This window comes from Haliotis rufescens, unplaced genomic scaffold, assembly GCF_023055435.1.
Source record: "Haliotis rufescens isolate VD_foot unplaced genomic scaffold, xgHalRufe1.0.p SCAF_21, whole genome shotgun sequence".
In the NCBI taxonomy this organism is placed as follows: domain Eukaryota; kingdom Metazoa; phylum Mollusca; class Gastropoda; order Lepetellida; family Haliotidae; genus Haliotis; species Haliotis rufescens.
Window position 1 is genome coordinate 8,967,466 of NW_025963902.1, and position 13,632 is coordinate 8,981,097.

The 13,632-nt window shown below is 39.6% G+C and overlaps 1 protein-coding gene across 1 annotated transcript; it reads left to right on the forward strand.

Annotated features, from left to right (window-relative positions):
- Positions 1–7,660: 7,660 nt before the first annotated feature.
- On the forward strand, positions 7,661–12,066 carry LOC124150807 (major facilitator superfamily domain-containing protein 4B-like). Its single transcript, XM_046522879.2, has 3 exons — positions 7,661–7,734; positions 8,931–9,216; positions 10,591–12,066. Exons 1-3 carry the CDS (start codon positions 7,663–7,665, stop codon positions 11,616–11,618), a joined length of 1,386 nt encoding a protein of 461 aa, XP_046378835.1. The 5' UTR covers positions 7,661–7,662; the 3' UTR covers positions 11,619–12,066.
- Positions 12,067–13,632: the final 1,566 nt, after the last annotated feature.

Genomic DNA, 13,632 nt, shown 5'->3' on the forward strand with positions numbered 1-13,632 from the left:
GTGTCGTTTTATAGATATTTGGGTATTGTGTTCACGCCCAAACTTGTTTGGACTAAGGCACTAAATACTCTTGCTGCACAGAGTAACAAGGCCATTATGACATTATATAGATATCAAAAGAAAGTTGGTAATATACCCTGTCAAGATTTATTTAAGATATTTGATGCTATGATTGTGCCTATTGTCTGTTACGGTGCAGAAGTATGGGGCATCTCATTTTGTAAAATTATTGAAGACGTACAGAATTAAATGTGTAAATGGTTTCTAAATACAGGTAAAACAACAAACAATGCAATGGTTTTAGGAGAGTGCGGTAGATACCCTCCCCAACTTGTGTATACCACAAGGGCCATCATTGGGCCTGTGTTGGTGCAGGCTACTGCGTTTGGACGAGCACAGACTGCCTCGCCAATGCTATTTAAGGCTCAAATCACTGGACCATTCTGGTCGCACAACATGGGCTACTCACGTTAAGAATATTTTGTTTAAATTAAGTTTTGGATATGTATGGTTGACACAAGATGTTGGCAATGTGAAGATAATTATTCATCTTTTTAAACAAAGATTATTTGATAACCTTCAACAATCATAGTGTAGTTCTATCAATAGTATATCTAATACCTTTTATTATAAACATTTTAAATCCCTGTTAAATGTAGAAAAATATCTTACACTCCGCATACCAGTACATCTGAGAATATGTATGACTCGTTTCAGATATAGCAAGTTTAAACTTGCAGTTGACTTCGGGAGTCATACCCTGAACGATTGTGTAAATATTATATAGAAAATGGTATATCTTTTATTGAAGATGAATTTCATGTTTTGTTTGTATGTGAGCGTTAATCAGCCCTAAGAAATATGTATCCTAAACAGTATATCAAGTTTCAAACTGTAACATCTTTTACTGAAAATATTTCATCAGAAAACTTTGATATTGTATATAACACATGTTTATATCTATATAAAGTCCAATGGCTAAGAGAAACTTAAATCGATTACTTCCTTGGCATGCGTAGTTCATGCAATCAACCTAAGGCCTTTCTACTGAATAAACTTTCTATCTGTCAATATTGCTCCAGAAGAACTTTTTCCATTTTTCATTCTATGCAACGTTTGCACACATTCATTTAATAGAGTTATATTACATTCACAGTGATCTCGTTTATCATGCTTTCGTTTAACTTCTATGTTTGAGAAGGTTTCTGAGAAAGTATCACAATTTTCGTCGTGATGACTAGCATATACATTGTTGTAGTATAATGATGATTCATCAAATATATGAAATACATCTGCACAAAAAGGATTTTATCATTAATCATATATTTCATATTTTTATTTACATAATTTCGATTTTCCAAAATCAAAAAAGATTCTGTAGTCTTTTTACCTACTTAATACCATTTGGCTTTGTTCTAAAAAAATGGTTCTTTAATTTACCTTACACTTATTGTTTCTAACTTAGCCTTTTTCTAATTAAGATCTATTTATTCACCAGTTAGGTTTAAATTTACCAATCTCAAACTTCTTCCTCTGTTTTTAAATCATATCTGTTTGACGTCTTGAAGGGAATGAATGTTATTGCTTCAGTTCCTATTTTCATTTTAAAAGTTTAAAGAAGAATTGATCATTTACTGCAAAGTTCACCTCTATTAAATTGTCAATGTTCCCCGATACGTGGTATTCATCAAATGTACTTCTAATTGTGGATTTCACCAAAGTAATATATTCTAAGTCATGTAACAGTGAAGAATTAAATTTCCAATGCCCCTGTCCTCGCGATCGTTCAAAAGGAGGCCACAATTCAAGGGAGGCCACTTAGTGGTCAGATCTATAACATATGATAACTTCAGTGACCTAACATCTTCAGAGACAAGAAAATAGTCTAATCTACTTTGTTTGACAGGGTTGTTGTGTCTCCAAGTTTATTTTTCCTTGTCTGCAATAAATATTCTCCAAGGGTCAACCAAGTCTAGTTTCTCTTTGATTTCCATTATTTTCTTTTGTGCGAGTGGAGAGAGAGTGGAGGACGATTGACATTTAAAAAAGGTTTAGGGTGCTGATAGTTGTTCAGGCATCGTCCGAATATCAAGGAAGCAGCAGTAATATAGCTATCCAGCTGTGCTCGTGATTGTTTTGGAACACATGGGATGTGAGGTGAGGTGAAATTGGGTTTAGCGTCGCGTCCAAGATTATTGCACTTATATAGCGACGTGCATGCACGTGTGTGTGTGGCTGCTTGTACTAGTCCGGATTGATGCCGATTTATAGTGCCAGCACTCTGAGATACCATTTGTTTCAAAACAAGGTTTAGTCTGGACACCAAACGTCATGAGTTGTATACATTAAAAACACACCTTTGATATATACATATGTATATATATATATATATATATATATATATATATATATATATATATATGTGTGTGTGTGTGTGTGTGTGTGTGTGTGTGTGTGTGTGTGTGTGTGTGTGTGTGTGTGTGTTTGTGTTTGTTTGTTATTCAACCACGGATGATGGTAGCTTCAATGTCATCATTGGGGTAGAACTACCTTCACTACCTTCTGCCCGCCCAGGTGTGTCTATAGATCCTTCCATTAAAATACCAAGCAATGTCGACATGGTTCCTGAGTTTGTTAATCTACATTACATTGTCGTTGCTAATCAATGTGGATGTATCCTTGATCTGTTTCCTAGCTTTTCTGACTTTAGACTTGAGACTTTAGATTGTGCTTCGGTTGATGTAAAATTTATCAATACTGGTTTAGTGATAAATTAACGTGGTTAGTTCTGTGTAGGACATATATGCCTCCTTCCTCACTGTAATATCGACTTTTGATTTCATGAGATAAGTGAATTTCCTGAGTAAATATTCTCCCTCTGTCTCTGGCGTGTTAAACACTTTAAGATGCCACTGAATAATGCTTGATTCTGATTGGTTAAAAGGAAGTTTCCTTTTTGATACGGAAACCCCTTTTAAATATATTAAGCCTTATCACAAAAAATACATATCGATTCATAAAAATGGCCGCACATCGTTCACCCATTGGAATTGTAAAATGTATTAATATTGCCCTCAATATTTCTTCTGTTACACGCTGGGTCTCCAATACAAGCCAGGGTCCCGTTCCACAAAGCCATGTTAGCGCTACGGTGATAGCAACTCCCATACTTAAACACTGGCTTACGCCAGTCCTAGCGCTAAGGTCGCTTTGTGGAACGGTGCACAGGTCTCTTGTGTACGCCGGGTCAGTGGCTTCACAGACGGCAGGGCGTCTAATAGAGGAAATACAGTAGTTTGATATCGGATGTTTTGGGCGACAATATGATGTTCCAGGCATTAGGCCTTACCCTAACTCCTTTGATTATGAGATTACAAGACTTAACTAAGGCATATATTTTGCATACAAATGATAATGTTTATGAAACTGTCAATGACATGTTCAAAGCTAACAGACTCAGGAAAGGCAACTTCCCCATTGAAACAACTGACAATGAATGTAGGATGGAACGCTATATTATCACGGTAGTTAATTTATAATGGATCGTAATGACACACACTTACTAACCTATCAAATATGTCATACGGAAAGTTTTTTGTTCTTTGTTCAACTTCTATGACACATCAAACAGCATTGATCGATGCTGATTTTCTTTACTGAGTACGGTATACAAAGTTCCTGTCATTAGTGACTCAAGGTCGGACAACTCTATATTATCGCAGTATGGCTATTTTGTGGTGTGATACGCATTTTGTGGGGTGATACGTGTGGATTGTGGTTTTCATCACTTCCTGTTTTGGATTATGCATAATCAGTATGCATACGACCTAGGTTGGGTCAAGGGACTTCGTCATAGCGTTGAAGCCAAAGACCCTCCTCCAATATGATCATGCATAACACTCATAGCGTAGACGCCAAAGACCCTCCTCCAATATTATCGTGCATTGCATTCATAACGTAGAAACCAAAGCGTCTCCTCCAATATAATCATGCATATCACTCATAGCGTAGACGCCAAAGCGTCTCCTCTAATATAATCATGCATAACACTCATAGCGTAGACGCCAAATCGTCTTCTCCAATATAATCATGCATAACACTCATAGCGTAGAAGCCAAAGACCCTCCTCCAATATTATCGTGCATAGCACTCATAACGTAGAAACCAAAGCGTCTCCTCCAATATAATCATGCATAACACTCATAGCGTAGACGCCAAAGCGTCTCCTCTAATATAATCATGCATAACACTCATAGCGTAGACGCCAAATCGTCTTCTCCAATATAATCATGCATAACACTCATAGCGTAGAAGCCAAAGACCCTCCTCCAATATTATCGTGCATAGCACTCATAACGTAGAAACCAAAGCGTCTCCTCCAATATAATCATGCATAACACTCATAGCGTAGAAGCCAAAGCGTCTCCTCCAATATAATCATGCATAACACTCATAGCGTAGACGCCAAAGACCCTCCTCCAATATAATCATGCATAACACTCATAGCGTAGAAGCCAAAGACCCTCCTCCAATATAATCATGCATAACACTCATAGCGTAGACGCCAAAGACCCTCCTCCAATATTATCGTGCATAACACTCATAACGTAGAAACCAAAGCGTCTCCTCCAATATAATCATGCATAACACTCATAGCGTAGACGCCAAATCGTCTCCTCCAATATAATCATGCATAACACTCATAGCGTAGACGCCAAAGCGTCCTCTCCAATATAATCATGCATAACACTCATAGCGAAGAAGCCAAAGACCATCCTCCAATATTATCGTGCATAGCACTCATAACGTAGAAGCCAAAGCGTCTCCTCCAATATAATCATGCATAACACTCATAGCGTAGACGCCAAAGCGTCTCCTCCAATATAATCATGCATAACACTCATAGCGTAGAAGCCAAAGACCCTCCTCCAATATAATCATGCATAACACTCATAGCGTAGAAGCCAAAGACTCTCCTCCAATATAATCATGCATAACACTCATAGCGTAGACGCCAAAGCGTCTCCTCCAATATAATCATGCATAACACTCATAGCGTAGAAGCTAAAATGTCTCCTCCAATATAATTAAGTGCAGCAGAGAAAATATCTCCTCCAAAATAATCATGCATAACACAGCAGCAAAACAATATCCAGGGTGGCGTGAAAATAAACGGTTGTGCAGTTGTGTCTTGATCAGCCGTACATGTATTTAGCACGAACTTTTGGATTTGAACAGTGCCATTTTCATCAGTTATATTCGTCTTGCTTTCATTAATCACAGTTAGCATGTATGTCGTTGTCACGTGGAGAAACTAGACAGGCAGTTGGCATTCTGTTTCTAATGTTTGGCATTTTAACGGTAGTTCTATGTGTTGGCCTACAGCCTGTTGCCAAGCGATCTGCAAGTAAACCAGATCGGACTTAAACGTAGATGAATACATTGTTGAGGTCTTCTTCAAGCACCGCCTGACGTTTCACACGCGAATAAGGACAAACAATGGTTAGCATTCATGTTTTGCATGGCAGATTCAAGAATCCACTGGATCGGAATTAATGAATCCATAATTGATCACAGTTTCAATTTATTTATAAAGGATTCAAACTTAATGTATTATTGAGAATGAATTTTCGGTGTGCATTATTCAAACTGTATGAATCAGAAAGTGCCAGAGCCATTTATATGCATTTCAGTATGAACCTGTTGCACAGCAACCGGACACCGAACCGTCACGCGCCGTCACATGGAAACCATATTTATTGTCCTCCACGTTTAACGAGGGATGATTTTGGACTCATATTCCAAGTAATTTACATAAACCAGTATGTATTATTGTAATAAACCTAAACGTGCGGTGTCCCTGATATTGCTACAGAACAAGCGACATACCTGTGGGCTGACAGCAAGGGGATGCAGCAATGCTATTAGGAACAGAAGCTTAGAAAACCAAGCTAAAGACAACAGGTAAGCATAATGATTAAATCATATATTTTCAATTAAAAAGGTTTCGTTAGTAAAAAGTTATATGTAGATGTAGTCGTGAGCATGATTTCGGTTTTCGCTTTGAACAGGATTTCAGTTATAGCAGGTGTTTCAGCTTGATCTGGGTGGAAAGTCAGAAGTAAAATAGGTACTAGACATTGATTACTTTCATGAAGGGGGCACGGGTGGCCCAGTCGTCTAAGGCGCCGCGATTCGCTGTGCAGAGTTGCGTCCTTTAGGCACGCCAGAAACCTATGATTGTGGGTTCGAATCCCGGTTCGCCCCGATTATGTTTCTAGGTTTGTCAGCACCATACCCGTGCTCGTGGGTTTCACCGAAGTGGTAAACGTCTTAGACCTGGATCATTTCGGGCTTTCCTCCCATATTAAGCTGACACGTCGTGATATAACTTGAATAATGTTGAAAGCGGCGTTAACCCAACTCACACACTCACACTACTTTCATGAAAGCTTTGCTGACAGACCAAACATCATTACGTTTTTGACACTATACACTATCATTGAGTGGCGGTGGGGTAGCCTAGTGGGTAAAGCGTCAGCTGAAGACCCGGGTTCGATTCTTCACATGGGTACAATACGTGAAGCCCAATTCTGGTTTTCCCTCACAGAGATATTACTGGAAGGTTTTTTAAAGTGTCGTGTAACCATACACTCTCAAGCGTCAAACACCACGACTTTGTAAGTATTTATGCAAAGTATTTATGTATCTACTGATCCAACACACAAAGCCAGTCCCCCGTCCTCACAGGGGTGGGCTGTGATTTCTGGTCTCCCCTCTGTGATATTGCTGGAATATTGATAAAAGCGGCGTAAAACATACTCACTCATCCATTATTGGTGAATCTTAACCCAGTTGAATGACGAAAGGCAATGTACGGGTTAGAATTGATCTTCAGCAACCTTGCTTGTCGTAAGATGTGACTAACGGGATCGGGTGGTCAGGCACGCTGACTTGATTGATGCATGTCACTGTATCCAAAATTGTATGGATCAATGCTCATGTCACTGGTCTGGTCCAGCCTCGATTATTTAGACCGCCGTCATGTAGCTGGAGTATAGCTGAGTGCGGCGTTAAACAACAAACAAACAAACTTAATTTTTGGCTGTTTCTTAAAGGCACCTCTTAGTTTGGCAACAAAACAGTACCAGAGATCACTTTCTCTGTGATTTAATATTACTGAATACATATCGCTAATTTTGTTTCCTCTGATGAACCCGGGAAGAGAATTTATACAGACCCAATATGTATCCTGACATTTAGTCAGAGGGGCGGTCAGGTAGCCTAATGATTCAAGCGTTCGCTCGTCACGCCGAAGACCCGGGTTCGATTCCCGACATGGGTACAATGTCTGAAGCTGGAATATTGTCTAAAGCGGCGTAAAACCATACTCACTCACTTTAGTCAGGGTGGGTTGGTGAAGGCAAATTAATGCATTGCAATTGTCATATTCAACATAAAAAAGTGTTCGTGGACGAATATTGAATGAACATTTATTATGGCATAACATATGAGTTATAGTGTGTCTGTGTTTGTGTGTGTGTGTGCGCGCGCATTTTATATTGGAAGTCATTCTTTCTTTCACGGGGTTATTTCATCATAATATACACGACCAGTATACGGGTACATAACGATATACACTTCATTTTCATTGACAGGTTCATGATGTTAGCGATCTCCCGACGGTCCAAGCTGATCCAGACTTTCTGGTTATTCTGGTCCTTCAATCACAGGGTAAGTCACTCATGTGCCACGCAAAAAAGAATTTGTTATAATTTGTATTCGCTATCACCATTTGCACGAAAGCCTAGTGGTGAAACTTCGGTAGCATAGTGGGGGGTTTTTAATCGCTATTTCACTAATTTGTTACTTTTTTCGAAATTTCGACTTTTTTCTCGTTACTTCGATTGTTTTCTTCTTATTTGAAGTCTATTTAAAAAACGCGAAGTTTCGAGTATTTGCTCGTTATTTCTATTATTTTCTCGATATGTCATGTTTATTTAAAAAACTCGACATTTCGATGTTTTTCTCGTTAGTTTGAATTTTCTCTCGATATTTCAAGTTTATTTTAATTTTTTCAAAGTTTTGAAATTGCGAAAATATAATTGAAGTCACGAGAAAAAAATCGAAATTTCGAAAAATAACAAATAATTAAAAAAAACGAGAATGTTTGTTTTTTTATAAAAAAGGGGCACCATTAGACACTCGTACATTTTAGATGTAAATGTATACCACATAAATTCTATTTGTACCTTACATTTGATAAGTTTTCTATTTTGGCGACTTCATCTGTTCAAAACGTAGCTATCTTTACTCTAAAGCAATAAGTAGCGACTTGTGTAAATTACACTTATATTTTAAATTGTGCTTAAGATTCACTCACCCAATATACTCTGGGAACATGAGGCCTAGGGAAATCATTTGAAAGCATATATAGAGGTATCTACAAGTGTACCGAATGACCAAATGACTATATCAGGGCATCAACAAGTGCACTGAATGACCGAATGACTATATCGGGACATCAACAAGTGCACTGAATGACCGAATGACTATTTCAGGGCATTCACATGTGTACTGGATGACCAAATGACTATATCAGGACATCAACAAGTGCACTGAATGACCAAATGACTATATCGGGACATCAACAAGTGCACTGAATGACCAAATGACTATTTCAGGACATCAACAAGTGCACTGAATGACCAAATGACTATATCGGGACATCAACAAGTGCACTGAAGAAACAAATGACTATTTCAGGACATCAACAAGCGCACTGAATGACCAAATTACTATATCAGGACATCAACAAGTGCACTGAATGACCAAATGACTATATCAGGACATCAACAAGTGCACTGAATGACCAAATGACTATTTCAGGACACGAACAAGTGCACTGAATGACCAAATGACTATTTCAGGGCATCCACAACTGTATCCTAGGCCCAACTCTCCTGGACCTGCAGCTTCTCCTCCAGAAGGACCTGAATGCCCTGTCTTACCTGTTCTTTGCCAGTGGTCTGGGGTCTATGTTAGGGTCTCTGGCTGCAGGATTCCTGGCTTCCAGATTTGATAATCGTCTCCAGTTGTTCCTCAGCCTGATGGTCGGATCTGTGTCCATAGCAGCCATTCCGCAGGTTCAGCACATTTACTATATGTACTTCATGGTCTTCGTGTTCGGCCTCACCCGCGGGCTGGTGGTCTGCTGTGAGTATTTGTAATGGAGTGAGTTAGTTAAAATGTAACGTCATGTCGGCCATATCATGAGGAGAACAGTTTATACGTGAACACTAATTATATTCAGACTACAGTAAACTACGGTTATAACGAACTCAAAGGGACTACTAATTTTAATTCGTTATAACCGTAATTCGTTATAAGCATATATACAGCATAACTACAGCATATAGTCGGGACTAAAAAGTTAGTTCGTTATATCCGTTAGTTCGTTATAAGCGTGTTCGTTATAACCGTAGTTTACTGTATATACAAACCGTCATCAATGGACAGTAAAACAACTCGAGTATCTCAGATTCACACTTAAACTAGCAAATAACCATAAAAAGATATCACTATACATAACAATGCAACATAAAAACGGGCTGTAGATCATGAGCAACGAAATTTAGGCCATCACACTAGCGAATGTTTGTAATTGAATAGTCTTTAACACTGTATGCATCCTTGGATCGATGTTCACGGAAATAAAAATAACAACAAAGAGGATGGAATTCTATTTCACATTTGCCAGCATTCTGACATGGATAAATATACCACTATTTAGTTATAAGTTTCAAACTATCTGTGTCTCCGACACGTCAGGTTTCAAATGACCGATTGTCCTTACTTCTGTAATATGAAAACGAAATTTACTCTACGACATTTCTCAAGTACACACACATTGGTTATAATGCCCCGCACGATTGGTGCGGTAAATGATTTTCTTACACAGATATGACCCTTAATTCATGTTATTTTACTACTTGCATAGAGTCTGCAATGAGGACAAGTTTTCTCAGAAGTTGTCTACGTGAATGAATCTTTGCAAGCTTAACTTAGAGGCACTTTTCAACACTGAGTTAAAAAAAATGGTCCCATAAATGATTATTGTCCAGAATAACGCCCCTCCTTACATGTTTTTTTCCGTTTTTGTGCACCCTGTCGTCAACGGGGATACGTTTCCCGGGGAACTAAATGAAAGTTTCCATGCTTATAAGAGAAACTTGTTTTACAGTTAACATTAATGTCAATGTTATTCACAACTATGAACAAACAAAAATATGTCCCCCATGGCGGGGGATAGTGATAACGCTGTTTTCTTGTTATTACTTATTTCTCTCAGCGAGTTCAATAACCTAAAGTTAACATCATTGTGACAGCCAGATGACAAAAAGACACTTTTAATTTAATTCCATTTAATTTAAGGCCCACAGATCAGTAAACTAAATCAGAAAATTGTCGTCCACCAGAATAGATGATAAGAAGAGAAGATGACTGCCCTTTTGTTTTGGTATTTGCCATCATTGTCCAACTGTGAATCAAAGCAATATTAGACGTCTATACACCCATTTTCTATTCCAGTTGTGATGCAGATATGCGGTGAACTGTGGGACAAGAAAGGACCACCCTTCCATTTCGTGGCTTGCGGAACATCAGCAGGGGCCATTTTGGCTCCATTAATCGCCAAGCCCTTCCTTTGCCCATACCAGACAGTTCCAACCAATTCCTTCAACGAGACCACATCGATGTCCCTACCCAACTCAACCAGCCTGGTGAACGTGTTGGACTCCATCATCACCGAGCAGGGAGTAGGTATGAACACTGTATGCACGGCCGAAGACACCCGAGTACAATGGGCCTTCTTGGTTCTCGGCTGTTACATGCTCCCTGCTGCTCTGTCGCAGTTGTACTACTGGTTGTTATACCGAGCTGTGAGACTTCAACATGGAACCAAGACGCCAGAGTATGTAGAGCTGAATCATGAAGAAGAGACGAAGTTCGAGTTCAAATTAATCCATCTTGTCTTCTTCCTTGCCCTGTCTCTGATGTACATTCTTCTCAGTTCATTGCCAGCAACCTACTCCGCCATCTTGACAGTGTACGGCGTTCAAGGGCCACTGCGCATGTCCAAGGATGACATGGTAACAATGACGTCACTGTTCTGGGTGGGATCACTGATCTGTAGGCTCTCAAGCGGGTTCTACACACGGCGGTTCACCAACTTTCAAGTTATAGCAGCTCACTTAGCAGGCTTGGCTGTTGTTGGGATCATCTTCGTCAGTCTAGCTAGCAGGTTTCCGATCGCGCTGTGGATATTAACACCAATAGTCGGATATTTCTCTGCACCCTACCTTGCTGGTGTTCTTGCGTGGGTGACAGACTTTCTACAGCTGCACCCGAAAATAACCTCCCTTTGTTTTCTGGCTTCCGGTGCGGGTAACATGCTTTTCCCCTTCTTTGGGGGTATCCTGTTCAATGAATACGGCTCCTACAGCTACCTGTATCTAATCTTCAGCATCATGATAACGATGGGATTAACATATGCTTGCTTGGTCTCCCTTTCTAAGGCCCTTCCCCTGTCTCGAGACAAATCTTACGACCATGACTAGAACATGACTGATAAATTTAAGCCTTACGTTTTCGACCAAGTTTATGTTTCGGATGAGTGACTGAGTAAATGAGTATGGTTTAAGGCCGCTTTTAGCAATATTCCAGCAATAGCACGGCGGGGGGCACCAGAAATGGGCTTCACACATCGACCCATGTCGGGAATCGCACCCGGGTCTTCGGCTTGATGAGGGTGTTTCGGATGAGAATTACACAGCGAGGTGTGGCGTCTTGGGCCGTTGTCAGTCTGTGCCCCCGTGATATGGGGACATGGGAAATACATGTATGATATAAGGAGCAGCCTGCTGCATACGTCCATGTTGATTTGTATAACACACATGCCAGATTATAACGTACCGTATTCGACGTAATAAGCGCCCCGCTCCAATAAGCGCCCAGGGCGATATTTGTTAATATATTGGCAAGTGAACAATCCCAATTAGCACCCCTTCCAACTGATCAGTGTACACAAGACTTATTTATTCGCGTATGATACACACTTGTGTGTTATATGCACCATTAATAATGGCCAATTTAATTCTGGAAAAATATATCTGTCGTACATAAACATTATCTTTCAACTCTGTTTTTTTCACCAAAATAATATTCTAATAAGAGCCCCCTATTCCTAATTTTGTGAGCGCCCTGGGCGCTTATTACGTCGAATACGGTATTTGTAATTGCAAGTTGTATCTTAATTGTACATACAGTGTGTTATCAGTGTATTTCGGTTCTGCATGGAAGTGGATTTGTAGGAGGTACGCGACACTGATGTAAGTAAAGGTCAGGATTGCACGCTTCTACCGACATTAGTTTTGTTTTTTTAGTACACTGAGTATATGAATGAACCAATCGATTTTATGTTGCAGAACATGCACGAACCAATCGATTTTAGTGAATGTGCATGAACCAATCGATTTCGATGTAACAGTATATGCATGCAAAATATATAATTATAATGTTGAAACATGTACGTACAGGATTCTGACAGATGGCCGCATGCATCTTCCCGAGTTTTCTGACTATAACAGTCCAGTTTCCACCCTTGCCGGCTGGTATTATGGAGTTGGCTGGACGAACGAGTCTATGCATAGTCCAATCAAAGTCGCGCAACGAAATCGAAATCCGTTTCGTAAACGGTCATGCAGAGTTCGGTCGATTGCAGGATTTGCAAGGCATGTGCACCGCCAACTCGTTGTCAACAGATATATTCCAAATCTTTTCAGGTTTTTAATCAAGGTGCTCACGTGATTTGATGCACTTCGCAAAGTAAGAACGGATTTTTCACAATAAAGATCTTGACTGTCGATCAGTCAGTTTTAAAGTCAGTTAACTCTCTTGCCTCGGGAAGATGGGCCGCAAGATGTATTAAGACAAACAATATCTGTACTTGACAACACTTCGCGAACTAATACCACTGATTACAAAGCTTGATATTGGCGGATGTCAAATAGCGATACAAAGATCGTACCATCGTGTTAAGCGATATGTCTAATGTCAGGTTCGACTGAAGAAAAATATATATCAATGAAATAGACCTTCATGGGTTATTTATTTTATCAATGGACCTGGCTCGGTGATCATGATTATCCACGTGGCAAGGGACAATGCTCATAATATCAATCATTATTTTGTCTGATCGAGACTCGATTATTTACAGGCCGCCATGTTGTAGCTGAATATTGTTGACTGTGGAGGTAAACGATAAAAAACCCATAAGGTATGAGAAAGTATCTGTGTATTTTAAGCCTGTTGCTTTAAAGGGTATTCAATATGTGTTTGGAACAAGATATAATGGTCCAGGTTATTTGTAGTCCCCATACTTGTTTTTTGTTTGTTTATGTTTAACGCCGCACTCGGCAATATTCCAGCTATATGACGGCGGTCTGTAAATAATCGAGTCTGGACCAGACTATGCAGTGATTGACATCATGAACATCGATCCACGAAATTGTGATAGGATAACATGCATTAATCAAGTCAGCGACCCTGACCACCCGATCCCGTTAGTCGCCT